This window comes from Trachemys scripta, chromosome 10 (genome assembly GCF_013100865.1).
Source record: "Trachemys scripta elegans isolate TJP31775 chromosome 10, CAS_Tse_1.0, whole genome shotgun sequence".
NCBI classification, from domain to species: domain Eukaryota; kingdom Metazoa; phylum Chordata; order Testudines; family Emydidae; genus Trachemys; species Trachemys scripta.
In genome coordinates this window covers 79,915,114-79,939,462 of record NC_048307.1, presented here as the reverse complement: position 1 = coordinate 79,939,462, position 24,349 = coordinate 79,915,114, and the positions used below count along the sequence as shown (strand labels likewise).

At 45.8% G+C, this 24,349-nt stretch overlaps 1 protein-coding gene across 1 annotated transcript in view; it reads left to right on the top strand.

The window, feature by feature from the left end:
- MEGF11 (multiple EGF like domains 11) overlaps positions 1–24,349 on the top strand; it is a 256,860-nt gene that overhangs the window by 118,645 nt on the left and 113,866 nt on the right. Inside the window, exons 6-7 of the mRNA XM_034784777.1 lie at positions 15,215–15,461; positions 17,522–17,642. Coding sequence (XP_034640668.1) covers positions 15,215–15,461; positions 17,522–17,642 — 368 coding nt within the window. The remainder of the gene's footprint in view (positions 1–15,214; positions 15,462–17,521; positions 17,643–24,349) is intronic.

The following is a 24,349-nucleotide window of genomic DNA, read 5'->3' as shown; positions in this document are numbered from 1 at the left end:
CATTCTGCCTGCTTTGCCCTACAAAGGAGGTGTCTAAACTAGTGAGCTAGGGTTACCCTTCACATAGGCAATCCACAGAGGGCCCACACTACTGCCCTGCTCAACGCCATGAGCATTTGGAGGGCGTGGCCACGGAACAGCCGGCATGGTTGGTGTGCTTCTGTGTTACTGCCATCCCCAGCTGCTGGAAGGTCTCATGGCCCTTGCTTTAAGTGGCCCTAATATCCCAGAGAGGGGAAGAGAATCTGCCTCTCCTCACCCAACCCTAGGGTGCCAGGCATAAGACCAAAACAGCTGAGCATCTGGCCCTACATTTCTTGTAGTACAAAAAGATTCTGCAATATATGCCTCTTAGGTGTTTTTAGTTCTTCTTTAAGTGATTGCTTGTGTCCATTCAACTTAGGCGCGTGTGCTCACCACATGAACCGTTACCGGCAGATTTTCCCTCAGCATTATCCATAGGGGACCGGCTCTGGTGCCTTCTGGAGTGGCATGCGTATGCCGCGGCATATAGAGTGCCACCGGCCCCCTCCACCCTCAGTTCCTTCTTGCTGCCAATGACGGTGCACGGAACTGGTGCTGCTTCAGCTAGAGCTGTTGCTTCTCGTTCGTTCGAACTCATTTACCTCTTGCAAATATTGTTGCATATTGTTTCCCTCTAGTTTAGTTTAACTATTTGTTAAGTTAGAGACTTAGTAGGTCCTGAACTGGACTCTGCCTCGGTACCACTCGTTAACCGTGAGGCCTAGATCCCTGGCCCGGATCCACCGAGCACCGCGAATCGCCAAGGCCCAATCCAGACACTCGTCGAGGTCAACCAGTACCAATCGGGACAGAGCCACCACTCAGCCCCATCTTGGTTGCAGAGGAGTGACCGCTCAGGCTCTGGCTCAGGTTCGGAGCAAACTTCCCTAGCAGCGGGACAGGCTCCGGCATTGGCGACACCGCGGCTGAGCCCATAGCCTCAGACTCCATGGCCAGCACAGTGGTACCCCTGGAACCCATGGGGGTTCACTCAGCCCTCTCAGACCGCCCGCTCGGTATCCGGAGCTTTGGAGAGACCAGCTACCGCCCTCTCCTGCCCCCCTCCAGCCCAAGAGGCCTCGACTGCAGGCATCCTGCAAGCACAGAAGGAAGTGGGCGAGCAAGCCACCGGACCCCTTGGTACTGGCTTCCTCCTCCTCGTCACCAGACGAGGCCATAGTGCCCCAGGATGATGCTAAGGCTCATCGGGAGCTGTTAAAGATGGTTGCCGCCAATCTGGGCCTCCACGCAGAGGAGTTAGAGGAACCTGCAGATGCCCTCTTTAATGTTCTCTGCCCTGTGGCCCCAGCCAGAGTAGCTTTGCCCCTACATGAGGAGGTTGCGAAAATTATAAATGCTCTTTGGCAAACTCCCTCCTCCTTGCCTCCGATCTCCAAGAGGGCGGAGCACAAGTGCTTTGTGCCATCCAGGGGCCCCAAGTACCTTTATACCCACCCTGCTCCCAATTCCCTAGTGGTAGAGGCAGTCATCACAGGGAGAGATGGGGTCAAGTGGGGCCTACCCCTAAGAATAAAGACTCAAGGAGAATGGACTTGTTTGGGCATAAAGTTTATTCGTCCTCCAGTCTACAGTTGCAGGTGGCCAACCATCAGGTGTTACTAGGCCCCCTATGATTTTAATATGTGGCAGGTCATGACCAAGTTCGAGTGCGCCCTTCCTGAGGCTTCCAGGAAGGAGTTCCGGGCGATCCTGGATGAGGGCTCGCCGGCGGCCAGAGCAACTCTCCAGACGGTGGTGGAACATGGAGGACATTGCCGCCCGTACCATAGCATCGACCATCTTGTTGCACAGGGCTTCATGGCTGCTCCTCTCTGGTCTTTCCTTGGAGGCTTAGCAGTCACTGCGAGACCTCCCTTTCGACGGGCACGCCGTGTTCGCAGAACACACGGACAATAAACTCCATGGCCTGAAAGGTTCCCTCATGGTTTAAGCTGCAGCAGCCTCAGAGCCAGGGGAGCCACCTTCTTCGCCAGGAGCCTCCCCACAAAAGATCCAGGGGCTACAACAGGCACCCTGGCCACCAACCCCCATTTACATCCCAGGCGGGCTCAACTCGCAGTAAGCAGACGGGCTAGCGCCCGTTTCGAGGGTACATCCAAGGGCGACCTACCGGAATGTTCCCCTGATCCTTCCTTCCCTCTGTTTGCCAACCTCCTTTCTTCCTTCCTCCCTGCATGGGGGTCTATAACATCGGACCGATGGGTCCTCAATATGTTGGTGCAGGGTTACACCCTTCAGTTACTTTCTACTACCCCTCCCACCCCCTCTCCCTGTCCCTCTTCAGGGATCCCTCTCATGAGAATCTTCTCGTACAGGAGGTAGAGTCTACTACAGGTGGGTGCGGTGGAGGTAGTTCCTGAGGAGTACAGGAACCAGGGGTTCTATTTCCGATACTTTTTAATCCCCAAAGCCAAGGGCCGTCTGTGGCCCATACTAGATCTGCGGGACTTGAACCGCTTCTTAGCGAAACTGAAGTTCCACATGGTCTCCCTGGCCTCCATCATCCCCTCCCTAGATCCGGGAGACTGGTATGCCACCCTCAGTCTGAAGTTCATCGGGACGGTGCTCGACTGAACCTGCACCAGGACGTGCCTGCCACTGGAGAGATTCAAGGCACTGCTAGACCTCATTGCAGAAGTCCCCGCGTTTCCCCTGACTACGGCCAGGGTTTGCCTGCGCCTACTAGGTCACATGGCAGTGTGTACATATGTGGTGCGCCATGCCAGGCTCCAGATGCGACCCCTGCAGCAATGGCCGGCGACGGTCTACTCCCAGTCCAGGGGCCACCTGGAGAAGGTCATCACCATCCCTGCAACGGTACTTACCTTCCTGCGATGGTGGACTGACCCCAGAAAAGTCCTGGAAGGAGTTCCCTTCGTCAGCACTTCTCACTCAGTCGAGTTGGTTTTGGACGCCTCAGACCTCAGCTGAGGGGTGCACCTTGACAATCTCCAGACCCAAGGTATGCAGTCCCCAGAGGAATCGATGCTACACGTAAATGTCAACGAGCTCAGGGCAGTGCACAGAGCATGCACGGTCTTCATACCTTACCTGTCGGGCACAGTGGTCAGAGTCCTCACGGACAACACAGCCTCGATGTTCTACATCAACGGGCAAGGCGGAACGCGATCCTTGGCCCTCTGCCGAGAGGCACTCCGTCTCTAGGACTTCTGCATCGGCCACAGAATCCATCTAGCAGCGTGTCACCTTCCAGGTGCCAGGAACACGCTAGCAGATCACCTAAGCAGGGACTTCTCCTCTCACTATGAGTGGGTGCTCCACCCAGAGGTAGCCGGCACGATCTTCCAGAGGTGGGGAACTCCCCGAGTGGATTTGTTCACCACCAGGCAGATCAGGACGGGGTCTGGGCAAGGGCTCCCTCTCCGACGCCTTCCTCTTGCCTCCGATTCCGCTCATCAGCAAGGTCCTAGAGAAAACCAAGAGGGAGAAGGCTCAGGTTATCATGATGGCCCCGGTGTGGCCTCGCCAGCACTGGTTCGGGATGCTGTTGAGCTTGTCAGCAATCCCTCCCTGGCTCCTGCCGAACCGACCAGACCTGCCGTCACAGGATCACAGCCGACTCTTGCGCCACAACCTCGGGTCCCTCCACCTCACGGCGTGGATGTTGCGTGGCTGAACCCGGATGAACGGGCCTGTTAGGACGGGGTCCAGAAGGTCCTCTTCGAGAGTAGAAAGCCCTCTACTAGACAGAGTTACCTGGCAAAGTGGACGAGGTTCTCCCACGGGGTGACCGAATGGGGCATCTCCCCTTTGCATTTTTCGGTGCAGTCAATCTTGGACTATCTGTTTAATTTAAGGAACCAGGGCCTGATGCACGTCTCTATTGGGGTGCATCTGGTGGCCATTTCGGCCTTCCATCCACCAATCCAGGGGCAGACGGTGTTCTCCCATGACATGATGGTCAGGTTCCTTAGAGGCCTCAAGAGGCTCTTTCCTCAAGTCTCATCCCTGGCCCCTCAGTGGGATCTCAACTTGGTTTTGTCCAGGCTCACGGGTCCGTCCTTTGAGCCTTTGGCCTCGTGCTCTCTGTCTCACCTATCGTGGAAGGTAGCTTTCCTAGTGATGGTGACGTCAGTGAGGTGAGTCTCCAAGCTGCGAGCCCTGACCTGAGAACCGCCATACACTGTCTTCTATAAGAACAAGGTCCAGCTCTGGCCCCACCCGGCCTTCCTTCCCAAGGCGGTGTCTGCTTTCCACATGAGCCAGGACATCTTCCTTCCAATCTTCTGCCCTAAGCCCCATGAGACTGGTAAAGAGAGGCGCCTTTATGCTTTGGACATAAGAAGGGCCCTGGCTTTCTATCTAGATCAGACAAAACCTTTCCATAAGTCGACTCAGCTTTTCATCTCTACAGGTGATAGGATGAAGGGCCTCCCAGTGTCCACGCAGAGGATTTCTAACTAAATCACCTCTTGTATTCACACCTGCTATGAGTTAGCCGGAGTCCCTCCGCTGCCGATGGTCAGAGCCCACTTGACTAGAGCGTAGGCATCCTCGGCAGCATTCCTGGCACACGTTCTGATTCAGGACATCTGTAAAGCCACGATGTGGTCCTTGGTACACATGTTCACAGCCCACTATGCCATCACACAGCAGGCCAGGGACGATGCTGGGTTTTGCAGAGCTGTATTGCAATGTACATGTCCGTGAACGTCTACCCACCTCCGAGGGGTACTGCTTGGGAGTGACCTAAGTTGAATGGTCATGAGCAATCACTCGAAGAAGAAGATGACAGTTACCTTTTTCCATAACGTGTTCTTCGAGATGTGTTGCTCATGTCCATTCCATGACCTGCCCTCGTTCCCCACCGTTGGAGTTTCCGGCAAGAAGCAACTAAGGATGGAGGGGGCCGGCAGTGCCCTATATGCCGCTGCATACATGCGCCACTCCAGGGGTGCCAGAGCCAGTCCCCTATGGATACTGCTGAGGGAAAACCTCTGGCACCAGTGCATGTTGCGAGCGCACACACCTAAGTTGAATGGACATGAGCAATACATCTCGAAGAACACCAGTTATGGAAAAAGGTAATTGTCTTTTCTGCAGTATATGGAGCTTAGACGTTGTAACCATAGGTCACCATAGCTCAGTGCCAGAGGGCTTCCTCTATCTCTACATCGGCATTGTGTAGCTCCTGTTGGGGCAGCGACATGCCTGACCCCTCCACCTCCCTTGAGGGTGGAGACTTTTGTTCCCAGGGATATGGTGGCCACAGCTGTATGCTCCATAATTCAGCAGTTTGACCCCAGTTGCCTTTCCTGTTAAACGGTGAGCTGTTTGCTAAAGAAAAAGAGGAAAGAAAGATGGAAACAAAGGGAGGGATTTTTCTCTTAGTCTCGTGTAGACTCAGTTGCTGGAAGTGTTGCGTGCCTGAAGGTCGGGGGAAAGCAAGTTATAAAGGCTGTGGGTTGTTAGCCCTATTCTTGCATGCTCTTGGTAGTGCTCCAGTCCATAGCTATTGCATTGCCCAAACATCTGTGTTGCCTTACTGACTGCAGACACTGTCTTTGTATCCGAACCAAAAGGCCTATTGAAGTCAACTGGAGACTTTCCATTGACATCAGTGGGCTTTGGTTTATGCCCTTCTAGAAGGAAGCTGATCTGTTCGTTCATTTCCTCTGTGCCTCTCTTCTGTTCGGTTCTCAATATACTGTTTCCAATCCAAAGTGCCTTAGGCACATCCAAATTTGTTTCTGTTCCTTGTAGAGTCTTCCTAAAGAGAAAACCAGTAATGCTTCCCTGCAGAGGCATTAGAGCAAATTTCATGCAACCATACACAGCAAATGGTAATGTGCCTGGCAGGTATAGGTGCCCACTGCCAGTGTGAAAAAAGGATTTTGCCTTATTAGTGGAGGGATTTACTCACTCCACAGAGCCTAATACTGCAGTCCTTGCTCCGCCAAAACTCCCAGTGAAAAAATGAGAGACTGATGCGAGTTTTGTCCGAGCAAGAACCAAGCAGAGGAAAGACAGCAAATTCATTTGGTTTTATTAGACGCTTGGTGCCCATGCGTTCTTCCTCCAGTGCAGTAAAATTCTAATTAAAGAACAGATCCTACCTCCCATTAATATGACTCTAAAGAAACATTTTAAAGATTGTAGCATCTTTTTTTTAAACCAACCTTATAATGCAAAGAAAAGCAGCCAGTGTTGTATACAATGTTCTCTCTCTCTCTCTCTCTCAATCTCTTATGAAGCATTTCATGATTTTGAACTTCTGGTAATGTCTGGAATGTCAGAAGACTTAAAGGCTCATTTAACCGAGCAGTAATTTCTACAAAGGAAATGACCGGCTTTCTCTGGAAAAAAAAAATCAAATTTCAGGTCTTTCAAATCCTCCCCTGAAATAGCCCTTGATGAAAATTCTTAAAAAGCTTCTTTGATGTCTCTATCAGGAGTAGGTCTCATTTTCCTCCCTTCCCCCGCCATTTTACTGCTTCCAAAATATAGAGAGATCATTATAGCACTTGCAAACACTCTAACTTTCCTCTTCCAATTAAAGGAGGACTTAGGATGATTTTCTTTTTATTTGAACAAGGAGTAAAATGTCTGAGAATAATCGTACAAATGTTTTAGCCTTTTCACAGAACACTGTGGGGATGTTCTTTAAACTAGGATTACTTTGAGAAGAAAATATTTCCACAAGGAGCACTAGCTAAGGAAACCGGGAGGTCTCAAATGTACAGCGATTGAATTAGGCTCCACGTCTTGGAGAGTCAATGACTAGTAAGATCATCATCCAAGATTAAATCATGACCTGTATTACCATACAGTTCCTGTCAGATGTAGACAGAGAACTAATCAGTACAATCTTTCCCTGAAGGATTCAAGGACTTCCTTGCATCCATTTAAAAAATGAAGTTTAGATAGATTATTCCTCACAGGACGAAATTAATCAGTTTAGGGGAAAATCACTGATGCTACTGAAGTTACCTTCCCTTCTTTTCCCTTCTCGCAAATGAAGGAAGATCTCCAGCATTGGGAAATTACATTGAGTTCAAGTTCTAGTGGGTTTCAAATCAACCTCTGATTTTATGTCCACCTATGTTCCCACACGCAACTAAGGCATATGATCTCTCAAATGCCTGTTTGCGTGTGGAAAGTGTGTGCCCCACCCAGTCTTGCAGATGTAAAGACTAAGATGAGCATTTTCTTTTGGTGTAATATTGGACACCAGGGCTGAAAATTTGGCACTCAAGATAAAGGTTCCAACAAGTTCAAAGCGTGGTGTGTATATATAGTATTATTACACACAACAACCGACATAACAAGAACATTAAGGTTGCAGAGTCAAGCACGCAAAAGTTAGGAAATGCCAGAATGTGGGGAAAAATAGTATGTGATCATGTAATGAAAGACTATCATCATGCATACACACAAGGGGCCTGAATTAAGGTTGCACAGGCGACTTTAATTCTGACACATCCTAACATTTGAGTGCTGGGCTTTGTAACTCTTTGCAATTCTTTGCAGTTCTTTTATGATCGTTTTTTGGGTATAATATCATAGCTTTTTAAAAAAGCAAACTGAAAGAAACAGATATTCCATCAAGTGAGAAACAAATTGACATCCACATGAGTCATCAGCATGGTTGGAATCTTTAGCTCCATAGCATAGACCTCTGCCACTTGATCTAATGAATTTATAGTAGAAGGTTGTCGTCCTCTATGTGCACCAGTCACTAGAGCGGGATGAGAGAGACCGTTACCCCGGGCTGCCAGGAAGAGCAATTGCAAGGAAAGTCCTACTAAGTCCCTGAAGTGCTTGGCTACAGCATGTACAGTGCAGGTGGTATTTTAGGAGAACTCGTTGCCAAACTATAACAAATGTATACCTAGCACAAGCAAACTGCAATTTTTAAAACTGGGTCAAATTGGGGTGGATTTTCACTGGGATTACTTAAAGCATATCAGTGACATGCGGGCAACTCTCTGCTAAATCTCAATCCCTTTCTCCAAAGCACAGAGGTGCTAGAGCTCCTCTGCAAAAGTTGTAAGACTTTTTTAACATGGGCAAAACAATATATTTTCCCCTGCTTTCAGTCTCTGAAACAGCAGAATCATTTCGGTTGAAACTATCCAAAAAAAGTCATCCTGAGGGAGACACCTGGCATGGGAAAATTTAGACTGATGAGTTAAATTATGGCAGTGTTATAAACAAATGAAAGCAGGGTCTTATAGTGGAAAGTGATGGAGAATCTTAACTATAGGCAGTGGTACGAGTTCTGCCTATAATTCATAGGTCCACAGATTCCAAGGCCAGAAGGGACCATTGTGATCATCTAGTCTGACCTCCTGTGTAACACGGCCCATAGCACTTCCCCAAAATAATTCCTAGAGCACATATCTTAGAAAAACACCCAATTTTGATCTCAAAATTTCCAGTGATGTAGAAATCACCATGACCCCTTGGAAATTGTTCCAGTGGTTAATTGCCCTCACCATTCAATATTTATGCCTTATTTCCAGTCTGAATTTGTCTAGCTTCAACTCCCAGCCATTGAATTGTTACACCTTTCTCTGCTAGTCTGAAGAGCTCATTATCAAGTATTTATTTCCCATGTAGATAATTATAAACTGTAATCAAGTCATCCTTTAACCTTCTCTTTGTTTAAGAGAAATAGATTGAGTTCCTTTAGTCTCCAGCTATCAGGCATGTATTCTAATCCTTTAATTATTCTGATGGCTGTCTGAACCCTCTCTAATGTATTAACATCCTTCTTAAATTTGGACATCAGAACTGTAGCTAGTACTCCAGTAGCGGTCACACCAGTACCAAATACAGAGGTAAAATAAATAACCTCTCTGGTCCTACTCGAGATTACCCTGTTTATGCATCCCAGGATTGCATTAGCTCTCTTGTCCACAGTGTCTGGGAGCTCATATGCAGCTGATTATCAACTACAACCCCCAAATCTTTTTGACGGTCACTGCTTTCCAGGAAAGAGGTCCCCACCTTACTAAACAATCTAGATCGCTCAGAATCAATGACCCGTCCTCTTCATTATTTACCACTCCTCCAACTTTTGGGTCGTCTCCAAACTTTATTAGTGATGATTTTATGTTTTCTTCCAGGTCATTGATAAAAATGATAAATAGCATAGGGCCAAGAACTGATCGCTGCAGAACCCGCACTAGAAACCCACCTGTTTGATGATGATTCCCCATTTACGCTTAAATTTTTAGACCTATTAATGGGCCAGCTTTGAATCCATTTAACGTGTGCCATGTTAATTTTGTAGCATTCTAGTGTTTTTAATCAAAATGTTCTTGGGTATCAAGTCCAACGCTTTACAGAAGTTTATTATGTCAGCAACTATTGCATCCACCAACCAATACCCTTCTGATAATCTAAGACGATCTTTGTAACAGAGTATTAAAATATAGTTTTTAACGTCCCAATGTCCCAGTAGATCTTTTATCTACAGAAACTCAATGTGTTAACTTCTTTAATGGTTGTAACGTCTTTCAGTTCTGTAGGGATTGAGCAATGTGTCTCGACTTGCAGTTTATCATCACTATCTTGATAGTGTTGGGAATAAGCATTGTTTCAATAGTGCATCTTTATCCATCTGTATTCTCTAGAAATCTGGCATTTTGACATGGTTCTCCATTATTTTGCCATCGCATAATTTTGATGTTTCTGCCACCGAGCTTTTGTGCAAAATTCTTTGAAAGGATCTTCTGAAGTTGTGATTATTTTGAGGACAGCTGTGATTTGTAAGGCAAGTGTAGGAAGCTGTTAGGATAAGCAGTCTTCTGGGTTTAGATTCAAGCAGATCAGAAAGAGATTTGTATCCTCCTGGATCTTTCCTTTAAAACAGATGTTGATGTGATTTTTAATGCTCATTAACATGAGGGATTAATAGAACTGGCCGGAGCCAAATGCATGGTAGTGTGAACTGCCTTTGTGACCCCAAAGATTCCCCTTTCCTGCATCTTGTTCCAGTCCTGGGCATCTCTTGCCAACTGGGTTGAATCGTGCCAAACTGAATGGTGTGGTTATAACATGGGTAAATGTCAGCTGAGTACAAGAATTTGACCACACCAGATTTTTACTCTTGACATAGTACAGGATTTGCAAAGCTAATGGATTATTTTAACTCTTTGCTCCTAGTGTCCTGGCGTGGGGTATTTTAGGTTTTACTGCTGTCTCTTCATGTTTGTTAGAGGCTTGGGTCATGTGTTCCAGACTCAGTGTCATATAGAGATGTGCAATTATGTCCTAAGGCAGAGTTAAAGACAAATATAGAACTAAATTCTGCACTAATTATACCCATGCAGTCCTATTAACTTCAGTAATGTTGCAGGTGTACAGTTATATTAAGGGCAGAAACTCTTCGTGGTTTCAAAAAATGCATTAAATAACTCACGATAATCCTACTTTACAGGCACCTTCTCATCTCAGATTCAGGTCGTTTCGTTTGATTTGTTAAGAGGATATATAACAAGGCTAGTGTTTTATTTAAACATTCCCAATTGAATTTAAAAATATTCCAGAATAGTGATTATGGGCTATAATCTGCTCTTGGTTACCCTGGTGTTAATCTGGAGTAAATCCCTTGAAGGTAATGTAGTAACTCCAGATTGACATCCGCATAACTGACAGCCGAATTTGGCCCTTTTTTCTTACACTGAGATAAGGATGCCTACGTTACTTTTCTCTGCTTTATCTTTGATAGAATGTCAATAAGATTCTGTTGATTGTACGCACATAGAGTATGAATTTGGTCACTGTTTAAAAAAACAAGAACCCACCACACACGTAAAATGATGATAGTGGGGTCAAATAAGCACAGCCCTTAAGGGTACAGGCTGTGGTGCTGGTGCTATATAGGGTGTCTTTTTCATATTAATAGTGTATCTAGAGTGTGATGGAAATTCACCACAAGGGCACTAATGACTGTCTCTCATTGGCATAAGTCGTTTGATAAATGGAGCAGTTTCCTTGGAAGTCATTTTATTTATCCGCTTGATTTTTAGACCTCTCTGTTTGCTTCATCTTTGTCCAACTTGTGTTGCCATGCTAGATTCTCGGTAGATCTACTCACCCTGAACACAGTGGGAGAATACAGTTGTTCCGAGGTGGATGGGTTTCTCAGACATGTCCCTATTTGGTGTGTATTGTGAAACTAAACTGACAGTGGAAGAACAGAATTGGGTGATATGATAATACATGTCATAGTAGCTCTCAGAACCCAGTGCACGATATAATTAACATACACTTTAACTAGGCCTGATATTTTGTATTCTATTGGAACCGTGTGTATTGCAGAGGCATGACTTGCTCACCTGTAGATCTGTAATATGCAGACAACTGTGATTACACTTACACTTACACACACACACACACACACACACACACACTGGAAGCAGCACTCATATCTCCCTGACATCACCGCTCTCAGCTGGCTCTCTTACTGATGCTGCGGTTCCAGTCTGTGCATCATTTTGACATTTTAAATAGCACGTGCACTTACAGTATAGCTCCTATGTAAGCTTCGATCAGTCTCCCACTCTCATGTCGTTGCTGTTGTTATTTCTCTATTACAGTAGAGCCTAGAGCAGTTGTTCTCAACCTAGTTACCATTGTGAGCCATGTCTGCAGCGTTCTATGCATTATGTGGGCTGCATTCACACAATAGATATACTGCCTGTATGGCCCTGAGGAGGTCACATAGGCTGCAGCTGTGAGTTGATTGGGCCACAAGCAGCCTGCAGGTTGAGAACCACTGGCCTAGAGGCGCCATCAGGACCAGGGCTAAACTGTGCCAGGCCTACACAATGTTTTACAGAAAGATTTTAAAATGACAGCTCTCTGCCCCAAGGATCTTTCAGCCTAGAGGCTTAACTGTGTGTGATGCCGAGTGCTCTGAACTCCATCATCCTCACCTGGAATTGAGTCCACGCAATGGGACTTGAGGCCACTTACACTGGTTTCACGGGTATCTGAATCTGGAGCCACTACTGGGACATAAATTAGGATTTCACACACTACATTCCATGGAAAAAGGTTCTTTTCTGGTTAAGGTTTCATCTGCTGCTAGTGTTTTATTCTCCAACTTGAACTGCTAGCTAGACCCTGATCCTGCAACCACTTACCCAGATGAATAATTTTACACACACGGGTAGTCGTTTAAGCACAGTGGAACTACTCAGACGTAAATATTTGCAGGATCTAGGCTTTAGTGTATGAGCTCTTTGGGGGAAGGACTGTATCTTTGCATGTGTCTGTATAGTGCTTAGCACAACGGGGGTCCTGGAAACTATTGCAATATAAATATTATATCATATAAAATAAAGTCCTAAGGCTAGATTCTGCTTTCAGACACAGAGGTGAAAATCCAGGGTGACCCAATATAAGTATTTTATATTGATGTTCCTGGAACCAGAATCTGGCCCACAAACCCCAAACTTTATTTTTATTTTACAATGATCCATCTAGCAACGACACAGTTTGTCACAGAGGTTTATGGCTTTAAGTGAGGAGTAAACAACAGGAATTGATACACTTTTGAGCGAGAAAGTTCCAACTTTCATGTTAAATTGCTCAGACATTAAACCTGGAGGAGATGGAGGTAATGAAAATCCAAAATGCTTTGTATAAAATCCCCATGACACCTCTGAATACAATAAGCTGATACTCCTCTAACACCCGTTTTACAACAGCACAGTGGTACTGAGTTCACCTGCTTTACCTCTGTTATAGGCCTTCATCCAGCTCTCACTGAAGTTAGTGGAAAGACTCCTAGGCGTTATCTATACCATGAAAATTATTTTATGCTGACCATAGGCATCAACACTGGGTGAACAGTGCTGAATGTAACCATAGGGATGGAATCAGAGACCCCTGGATCTAAACCCATGAACCTTTATTGCTTGAGATAAAGGGTTCGGTCTGCAAACTCAGAGGCAAGTAGTGGACTCATAAATGTGATCTAGCCACTAGAGGGCGACAGAGAGTGACCGACTATAGCTTGACCATGTACTGTTTCCGAAATTGTGATTCAAACCTGCCTGTAGTTTCTGTAAAGTAGAAAAGGCTCCATCGACTTCAGCAGGAGTTGGATCTGGTCCCTGGGGCACTGGAAATGAGAAACAAATCTGGCCACATCTTTTTTTTTTTTTCTCCTCAGTGTTTTCCATGAGGAGTCTGCTGTCTTTTTAATCCTTATTTGTATGTCTTCTTTTAAATTTGTCCCAATGAAATTCCCATTCTCAGTATCTGTTATGTGCCAAGCTGTTTTATTTAATAGAAAATTAAAACATTTTGGCTGGCTACCTTGAGCTAAACATACCGAGTGGTGTAATGTGTGAGCATTGAGGCATTGTGTTTAAAAGCCTTTGAAAAATCCATCCAATGGCCAGCCAGTTTCCCATCCACTACAGGCCGGTTTTACTATCCGAATTTTTTAAAATGTTACAGCCAGTCAGAGGAGTTGCTACTCCTTCCTGGTGCACCCTGATCTTCCTAGTGAATAAAAACACCTTGGCATATTAGTCTTGAGAAAAGAAGAATGAAGGGGGACCTGAGAATCTTCACATATGTTAAGGGCTGTTATAAAAAGGATCAGTTGTTCCCTATATCTACTGAAGGTAGGACAAGAAGTAACTGGCTTAATCCGCAGCAAGGGAGATTTAGGTTAAGTGTTAGAAAAAACTCTCTAACTATAAATTTAGCCCTGGAATAGGTTTCCAAGGGAGGTTGTGGAATCCCCATCTTTGGAGGTTTTTAAGAACAGGTTTGGTCTAAGTTTATTTAGTCCTGCCTCACCGTAGGACCTTTTGATTTCTTGAGGTCCCTTCCAGTCCTACCTTTCTGTGATTCTATGATTATAGCATGGAGTGAAATTTGGCAAAGCTAGAGAAAGAGAGAAATTTGAAATAAAGGTTTAAATAAAATGGGCACATATAAACGTGAAGTAATATCGCAGTGGTGTTTAGGGGACCAATCTGGACTAGCCACTGTATAAACATAGACAACTTTCCCTGCCCCTCCAGCTTACATACAATACTTTTCTTAATGCTTTACGAGATACACACATACATATATTTCACACAGACACTCAATAATTCTAGATAATACTTAGTCCTGCCTTGAGTGCTGGGGACCGGACTAGATGACCTCTTGAGGTCCCTTCCAGTCCTACAAGTCCATGATTCTAATTCAATACATGTGAACAGAGAGATTTGTATTCTCAGACCATTTTACGCTGCTACCTGCAACTTTGATAAGCATCGTCCCTGTTGTATACTTGAGGGAACTGAGTCAGAGCAATAAAGTGACTTGCATAAGGCAGAGCGAGGATTAGGCCAACGTTTCTCACACCCTGTCCTGTGCTCAGGTCACTAGGCCATATACCTCTCTCCATGCAGCATGTAGGTGTACAGTTAATGAGATAAAGTTGTGCCTAGGACAGGTAGCTCAGCTGCACCTCTTTTTGAAGCCAGTGGAGTTGTTCCTTCTCCCAGGTTGATTTTGGCCTTTTATGCTATTCAATACAGGCTTTATTTAAAAAAAAATTGAAGATCAGCAATGCTGGTTGAATAATATATCTTTCTCTTCACCCTTGCTGAAGTTCCTCATTCCAAGCCACTAATACGCAACTTTCCAGAAATAAGAAGGACAATAAATTATTATCTATTTTTCATGGGAGAGACTCCACCTCTGATGGAAGCTATCTGAAGAGTAGAGTAGACCTTGCTGATTGTAGGACGAGTGCTTCCAATGACACTGGCTTTACATTTTACATTTTGAAGTCTTGCAACAGCAGTACGAAGCATGTGTAGCTTGACTTCAGTGCAGCCAGGATTTCAACCTATACATCTAATTCCACCCTGGGTTTGCTCCTTCCAGCTTTCTCAGGCATACTGGCAGAGAGGAGATTAAAAGATGTAGGTTCTAATCCAGCAAAGCACTTAACACTGTGCTTTTAATTTTAAGCACAGGACTAATCCTGTGCACTACTCATGTGCTAAAGTACCTTGCTGGATCAGAGCCTTCGTTAAACAAGCGTAAAGACCTTTGAGTAAGTGCCTGATATTAACCATGCCTTTTTTCTGTGCGTGCCAGCCTAAGCTACGGAGGATAGAATGAGACTCTATTAATGCACTCCCCTAATCAGCTCAGTAAATGAACGTGTCTTTTACAGGTTGTGATAGCGATCACTGGGGACCACATTGTAGCAACCGCTGCCAATGCCAGAACGAGGCTCTCTGCAACCCTATCACTGGCGCCTGTGTCTGTGCAGATGGGTACAAAGGATGGCGCTGTGAAGAGCTCTGTGACCCTGGGACTTACGGAAAGGGCTGCCAGTTTAAATGCCAGTGCTACAATGGAGCAACCTGTGACCATAAAACAGGAGAATGTCATTGTGCTCCGGGATACACGGGGGTATTGTAAGTTCAATGACAGGCATATTTTACTGTGCATCACTTAACAGCCTTGCTTTGACCCCGCTTAGTGCAATGCATATTTGATAAAATGTACACAATCGATACATTATACTTTTTACTCTCTAGAAACCAGGTAACAGGATTTATGGGAGACTGAACAAAGGAGCATTGGTTATCACTGCTAATTACAGCTGTCAACATGTGGAAATCAAATTTTAGTCTAGAGAGAGATTAAAAATTGAGGAGATTTACCTGTGAGTAAAATTACTGTATCTGTGGTGTGAATATGAGAATCAAACCATAGTGCTGTACTTACAAACAATCGGATATACGTGTTTAGCGATCCAATGCAGTACCAAATGGAACTCCTTTTCTCTGGCTTATCTGACTTTCAATATAACTTAGGAAGAATTGAAGATAACTCGATCAGCTTAGTATCTAGGAGGCAAATTTCTAGCTTTGTGACTCCCGTTAACTGTGACGAGAATCATGTCGCTAAATCCCCATATCCCACGCTGAAAGTTTACGAGTTAGATTCACCAAATCTGCATATTAATTTTAGGGCATCTGAGCAATAGCTTCTTGTTTAAAATTGCCCACGGTGTAACGTCGGTTCTCATTAGAGATCTTGCAGTAGTTTCAGTAGTAATTATGCTTTCCAAAATTATTTAAAGGAAACAGGAGAATTTCCTGGGGGGGAGAAGGGGGGAAGGGGTATTTTGTTCACTGAGGCCTACTTACAGCTTTTTGAAAATCTATGACAAATGCCCTACTTTTTTTCTGTATGCAGGGTAATTGTAGCTGTGTTGGTCGCAGGATATTAGAGACAAGGTGGCTGAGGTAATATCTTTTGTTGGACCAACTTCTGTTGGAGAGAGAGACAAGCTTTTGAGCTACAAAGAATTCTTCTTCAGTCCCACTGACACTGATGCAGACCTGAAGAAGAGCTTCTTGTGGCTGAAAAGCTTGTCTCTCTCATCAACAGAAGTCGATCCAATAAATGTTATTACCTCACCCACCTTGTCTCTCTACTTTTTTTTTTTTGCAGGGGGAGGGAGGGGTATTGTAATCTAGCATTGCTTATGGGTCAGCATGAAGGAAAGAATGCTTATGCCTAGATAGAAAATAAAGATCGTATTAACCTGTACCAATAAATTGTGTACCTTTAAATATTTTACTACTTATCTGATTTCCTTGCAATATTATGGACTCAATCTTATAAGCACTTACTACCAAAGGTTCTGCTTACTGTTGAGTAATCCCATTCACATTGATGGGTCCACTCACCGCAGTAAAGTGTTTGCAGGGTCAGCAACTAATATGTTGCATGAGCATCTCTATTTGGAGGAATAGTCGGTTGTTTGCTTGTGAAGAGCCTAATCTGTTAAAACTGGTAATATGAGAAAGCAGCAGCCAAATGTGGTGAAAAGCACCCAGGTGCAGAGAGCTAGCATAATGCCTATCTGGGTCACTTCAGTATCATGAAAGCCATGCAGTCCTTGCATTGACCTCAGCGGGCATTGGATGAGAATTTCGGGGCTCAGGTGGCCTTGTGCCTGCCCTCTGCACAGGGGGGAATTTCATTTGACATTTTGTAATAATTTTGGAAGAACAAAACACTTCAACGTTTTGCAGCATTTTAATCCTGTTGTTTTATTTTGTTTGCGGCTTGTTTTATTGCTGCGTTGCGTAATTAAGCTTTAAAGGTTTGATCCTGCAACCCTGATGTGCACGAGTTGTCTTTACTCACGGGAGCAGTTTGACTGAGTAAGTGCATGAGTGGGACTTCATGCATGAGCAAAGAGTACACATGTGAACTAGGCTTGCAGGACTGGCTCCTCAGAACACAGACACAGCGTCTTGGAGGAACTTAAATGTTGGAATTCTTAGTTAATTGATTTTTACTGTTGACATTGCCCATTGAAACTTCACTGATTTGCATAAGAGCTCCCATGATGCTCTGTGGTGTGGATTTGCCCGTTTCTTGTTAATGTTTGCTTTTAACGTGTTTTGATTTGTGTTTTGTTCCCCCCCTGTCCCCACCCCACTTGCCCCCCGCCAAGCTGTGAAGAGCACTGCCCTCCAGGCAGTCACGGAGCTCAGTGTGAATTGCGCTGCCCGTGCCAGAATGGGGGAGTCTGTCACCATATCACCGGCGAGTGCTCCTGTCCTCCTGGATGGATGGTATGTAACAAGTTATTACTCACCCCACCTGTAGATCTTTGCTTATCGTTACTTTGAAAGTACATTATAATTTACTTACTCACCGTCGGTACCTTGGGGCTCCCTCTGTCTGCTCCCGGTATCCACCGGCGGTCTCTTGTCATGGGCTTTGACTGTCAACACATTGCAGTGGGGCCCGTCTTTTCAGTATGTGCATGTACAGCATTTACCGCAGTGGGGCCCCGAGGCACTACTGCAGAGCAATAAACACATAAGAGACTGACTGGCCTTAATGCACCTGCACAGGAGAGCGAGGAGGAATAAGGTTCCTGCACCCCCATATGGACCCCCCCCACACACATCACAGCTGAACGTGTGGAGAGGAGAGCAGGGGCTGCATGCCCTGTGCTACTTCCCTAAGCAGCCGGGTACGGAGAGGGAAGAGAGGGGTAAGGAGCGGGCAGAAGCATGGTTCCCCCACACTCAAGTGCTGAGCAGCAGGGCTGAGCCTGTGCTAGGAGCGGGAGTGTGCTACACCCCACAAAGAGCTGAGGCACACAGTTCTCCCCCTCCTCCAACAGCACCCCTGTGGGCAAGCGGGGAGCAGGGAGGAATTGGGCCTCTCTGAGTTACAATTCCTCCTTGCGCCTTCTCCTGGGGTAGTGCAGCTACATGCCACCCTTACTCAGAACGCTGAGCAAATGCCCAACGAAGTCCTAAGCACGGTGTTGTTTTCATAACGGGAGAGGGAGAAGGTGAGAGGACAGCCGTGGTTTGACAGGCAATGCTACAGAGAGAATAGATACAGCATCACGGGGCCATGGAGATCGGGTCAGTGCTACTGTCCTTACACAGGCATAATTCCCATTGATTTTAATAGGAGTTTTGCCTGCGTGAAACAGTTGGCCCTGAGAGAGCAAATTACCCTCCGCTTTCGTTCTGTGTGTCGAGAAAGCAAGGCCAAACATTTAAAAATCCTTAACTTTATCAATAATGTGATAATTAATTCTCTCCGGATTTGTCAAATCTCCCAGGCCTGCACACCATTCAGCTGTGCTTCGTTACCTGGCACTTTGCCAGTATTAGCAATTAGTCTCTTGGCAGTCCTGCCAGAATTGAATGGAAAACAATGCCTGTGATTTTTTCTAATACCTGGTACGCTATAAAGATCATCACACATTACAATTTGATGAGGACCTAATTCCACCTGGGAAGTGCGGGAGTGAGAGGGGACTTTGTATTCCTCTAGCTCTTTAAAATACCTCCATGTGCAGGATGGAAGAGGGAGAATTGTGCAGCATATCCTGTGTATGGAATGCTAATGTAGAGTAGGTTCACCCAGTTCCCTCCTCTGATACACAAATGAGCATCTTCCATTTCCCAGAAAGACATCCAGGTGCCGCTTCTTTGATTTTTCTAGATGCATCGTTCTGCTATGACAAGTAGCCCGATCCTTAACAGTGTCCTCCTTGTTAGCAGTCACAAGCTTGCAGGGGAATAGAACTGGTGTTTGGATCCAAACACTGAAAGATGGTGATCTAAATGTCACTGTGGTGTAACTATTGAAGTCAGCAGAATTAAACCAGAGATGGATTTGATTCAAGACATTTTTTTTCATCCCCTGTCAGTAATAGGAATCTGCCAACACACTGAGTGCAAAGTCATTGCCGGTGTAAAACAACAAGGAGTCTGGTGGCACCTTAAAGACTAACAGATTTATTTGGGCATAAGCTTTCGTGAGTAAAAACCTCACTTCTTCGGATGCATCTCACGAAAGCTTATGCCCAAATAAATCTGTTAGTCTTTAAGGTGCCACCAGACTCCTTGTTGTTTTTGTAGATACAGACTAACACAGCTACCCCCTGATACTTGACACCATGCAAGGTGTAAAACAGTGCACCTTCATTGATTTCAGTGGGATTGGACCAGCTTACACCACAAGGAATTTGGCCCCAAAGAGGTTTAAAAAAGCCACGTTACCTGGAAGATAAACTTTGGTTGCGAGAGAGTTGAATTAGCTTGTCAAAGACATTTTGATCATGGTGCTAGCTCCAGATAAGATACTTTCCTCGAGATTCTGGTGGCAGGTTGTAAGATATCACAAGAGGATAGGGATGCATGAGCGAACCATCCCTTCACAGACTTTTCAACCTAAGTCTTTCTCTATGTTAAGAACTCCTAGTGGAGCTCTCTCATAAGACACTCATAGCCAAAGTGAGTGGTGACACAGTGATGGCACGAAGCTGGTCCAAAAACAACAGGGTAAGTCACCCTCATTTGGCATTCAGTGGGTGAGCAAAAGACCGTTCCTCCTGAGGGGTGGGTAGCTAACAGATGAGGCAGGCAACCCCGTTGTTTTTCTCAGGCTGGCAGGCGATGCTGCCACACTGCAGTTCCCCTGATAGATGATTAGTAAAAAGGAATGAGCATCAGTATGCCACCCAGGGATTTTTTTTTCTGCCACCAGTGCTCCCCTAATATTTGTACTCCACATACCAGCATTTCTGAGAATCTAAATTGTCTTACTGGACTCCCCCTTATCTGCTGTCTGGGCAGGAGACCTTTTCTCGCAGGGTGGAAATGTCACTAAAGAAAAACAAGTATGTAGAGAAAGATTAGAAAGTTTTAGAAGTCTTTTAAGGTGCAAGGTGGGCTGATACTGCGGAGCAGGTGCAGTTATTCGTTCTGTCCCGTTTGTGCTGTGCAACTTGAAGCTTAGAATTTTCTCTGCAATACTCAATGTCCCAGAGGAACTTTCCTGAAAACTCTGTTGTTGGCTGCTTAGTCTCCAGAGCAAAACCTGGAGTTAACAATTGATGTGTTTGAACTGAGCATAACTAAAAATTGAAGTGAGAGATCAAATATTCTGAGGGAAGAAACTGAAATTATAAGCAGAAGAATTCAGCTTGTAAATGTTGGGATTTTAAATTTAAAGGGACTCTCCAGGGTTTTCATGAAAGGCTGAAAATCCAATGCCTAGAGAAAGAGCAACTAATTCCTCTCTCTTGCTGGAGTTTTAACTCTTGCATGTGCCGTGGTTTGTGCAGCCAGACACAGGTGGGCAATAAATGAGCAGAAGAGATGGGGCTGCTAGATTGTGTTCATTTTATTTTATAGTATTGATAGTCTTTCTTTGACAACCGGAAGTTTACTTGCAGAGGAGACTTCAGACTGTGTGTGTGTGTGTGTGTGTGTGTGTGTGCGCGCGTGCGCGCTGGAGACACACTGCATGTGTGACAGAGAGAATTCTCTCTGGATTTATACTCCAGTACTGAGTAAATTTACTCAGATTTTATAGTTCCTGGGACCTGCCCCACTGTACTTTCTGTTCCTCCTGGGCTGCAGACATGGGAGTTATTAATAACAGGTTTGCTTCCTTAGGAGCTGGGGGACTAGGCACCACATTGAATGGGTAAAAGTGGTCTATGGAGGTAGTCTCTGGTTTCCCCTTGGATCAGCCTCTGAGGGAGGCTGTTTATTCTACCCCTCAAGCTGCTTTGTAAAACCCTCTCCTGTGAAGGGGGAATCCGACAGAAATGCAGCAAGTTACATAACTCCATGTTTTATGTTGAGTATTTATTTCCCCGTGTTTTTTTCACCAGGACAGCATGCAGCCTATTGTATGAAGTATTACACTAGAAGAGTGGCTTCTAATGCTAAAATGTGTTGGGCATTTTTCACTCCAGTGTATGTGGGTGTTGGTTGGTGGGTGCTTTAGCCTCCATCTCAGCCATGTGCAGGTTTTTTGTTGTGGTTTTTGTAAAATGAAATAAACGACGGGGTGGGAAGACCTTTTCTAATAATCTTCCTAATAATGCTGGGAATAATAATCTTCCTAATAATGCTGGGAAACTGTATTAAAAGCAGAAGCCCGAGAGTTTGGGGTCTTCAAAAATAAACTTTGCTGATAAGATGCGTAAATTACTAGAAACTTTGGTCTGACAGTTGATCTTCCACAGAGGTGCGTTTTATATTCTCTTAGCACACATTAATTCCTTTGGCTACAGGGGATAGATCTCAGAGTATTACTTTGTCATTGTTTGATAGAAATCCTGTTTTTTTTTTTGAGACATGAAGTGAAAATGCATTTATCCAGATAAATGGATACCTGCATTTCCAAAAATATAGTATTGCTTATTACTCAAGCCTGGAGAGACATGTTTGTTACAGCAGAATATGACCGGTCTTGAACTGAGGCCAAAATGTCTGTTTTCTAGCCAGGGAACCACCTATCACAAGGTTGAGAAAGGCTTGAGGGATCTGGTTTATGGTTAGAGAGAGGGGCAGGCTTTCCATTGCAGGTGTGTTGCTATTACAGAACTTCCTAAGCTGTTGACATTGGGCCCTGGAGGAGGAGCTGTAACAGTGAATATCCTCATTTGTGATGCTCCGTTTTTCATTCTTGTGTAAGATTTATTCAATAGGTGCTTTGTTCAAAACGAGGAGCCCTGGCACTTGGTTGGGGAAATGAGACTTCACAGAGACCAAAAAAAAAAAAAAAAACACTTCAAGGAAAATCCTCACTGCTTTTCTGTCAGATGTTGTGTGTGGTAGGTGGTGCAGGCAGTACCCCCCATGCTTCAGGTTTCCCAGCACGTTCCATTGTAAGACCCTCCCTCAGTTGCTTATACCGTGTCCAACTAGAATGGTTTGGGCTGAAATTTTGCATGCTAGGTGTCTGCCTCAGGCTGAGGTTAAGGGAAAACCTGTTCTTTTGCCCATGTTAAAGTCTTATAACCTTTTTGTTGTGGAGCTCTAGTGCCTCCATGCTTTGGAGCAGGGGGTTGAAATTTGGCAGGGGCATCGCCCTGGAGTTACAGATGTGCCTTTAATCATCCCTGGAAAAACCTGCTCAAATTTGGTGAAGTTGTGAGCCTCTGGAAATCTCAGTTGGTACATGCTCTGTAGTGATTTGTTAGAGTTTGGCAGCTCAATTGTCCCAAGACGCGATCTATGCTGAGTATGTGCTATCCTAGGGCTACCGGGGTGGATCAGGACTTTCACAGCAGTTGCTCCTCCTGGCTGTCGGGGGGTTGTTATGGTACCGGCCCTGGAACCGAGAGGAGGGAGGCTGTCTTCCCGGCCTTCAGCTCTTCTGCTGCTACTGCCCAGACAGCATAGAGAAGGAGGGAGGAGAACAAGGGGGTGGGAGGAGCAGAGGGATGGGAAACATGGAGCCAAGGGGATGGGATTGGGACTGGGATGTGGAGGGCCCAAATGGGCCATGGGTGGTGTATGGGCTTGCTGGTGGCCTGATGCCCCAGGGTGAGTTTCACCGTGTGTGAACAGCCTGTTGTTTGTTGAGTTGTGATGGGAATATTTTCTCTCCCCTTTGATTTCAGTGGGAAGAGCATTCTAAACTGACTGTTATTAGGTTTAACACTTTCAGGTGAAAAGGGGCTGCAGGAGCATATTTTAAATGAACATGTTTTAGTTTATAGGCCGATGGGGTTTGTACATGATGCTCGTCGGTCTGTGCTGGATAATGCTCAGCCGGTCTAAAGGCTGGGAATAGGTGTGCAGAGAGATACTGAAGTGGCAGGTTGAGGGCTGTTCACAAATTACGGAATGCATTAGGGGGTGAGTGGGTCCTTAAATGTGTGTATTTGTCTCAGTGTTACAGGAGGTGGGTGGATTTTGAAAATCACCAAAAAATGTGGTACATCATTTATGGACAGCGCCTTAAGTAGTCATGGCGTATGCAGGTTAATTCAGAGGGATCGTCCCCTGCAGAGGTCGAGGTTGGAGGCTGCAGAGAAGGAAGTTGGGGCATGGCTCTGTAGCCATGCAGATGAACATCAGTGAGGAATCCAGTTATATCTCTACGGATCTTGGTTTGTCCGTGCAGAGAGCTGCCAGGTAGCTGTGCCTTGCATCACGCTTTGGCATCAGTCATGTCAGCAGGCCCCCATGTCCTCGCCCCACATGGCTGCAGGGACGGAGCAGAGGTTTCATTGCAGTTACTTCTCCTGGCCACTAGGCACCCGCAGTAGTGATGGGCCTTGGCAGCCAGACGGCCTCTCTGCCACCTGTCTGGCAGCTGTCTACTCCTCCTGCTGGTTTGCAGCCAGCATAGTGCCCCTGGGTTAGAGGAGGAGGCGTCTCTGTCTCTCAGGCCTGGTCTACACTGGGGGGCGGGGGGGATCAATCTAAGATACGCAACTTCAGCTACGAGAATAGTGTAGCTGAAGTCGACGTATCTTAGATCGATTTAGAATTACTTACTTCGCGTCTTTGCAGTGCGGGATCGACGGCCTCAGCTCCCCCGTCGACTTTGCTTCTGCCTCTGGCTGAGCTAGAGTTCAGCAGTTGACGGGAGAACGATCGGGGATCGATTTATCGCGTCTACACTACACACGATAAATCGATCCCCGATAGATCAATCGCTACCCGCCAATCCGGCGGGTAGTGTAGGCATACCCTCAGTGCCTTGCTGCAGGGGAGGTGAGGGGCCAGTAGAAGGGAGTAGGATTGGGGCAGGAGTGTTGGAGAGGCCAGGGGTTGAAAGGCAAGACAGGCTGAAACCAGCTGCCCCTGGCACTCCTCAAGCCCTCCCACCTCTGCTTCTGAGGGGCGCAGAGTCCGTAGCATTCTTGCCTCCTGCTACACCTGCTGCCTTTGCTTGAGGAAGCCCCCAGAGAGAAACCAATGACTTGTCATCACTAGGGAGACATGTTGTAAATGGAGGGCTGGAAGGCAGGAGTTAATTTGGGTGGCAGAATTTTTAG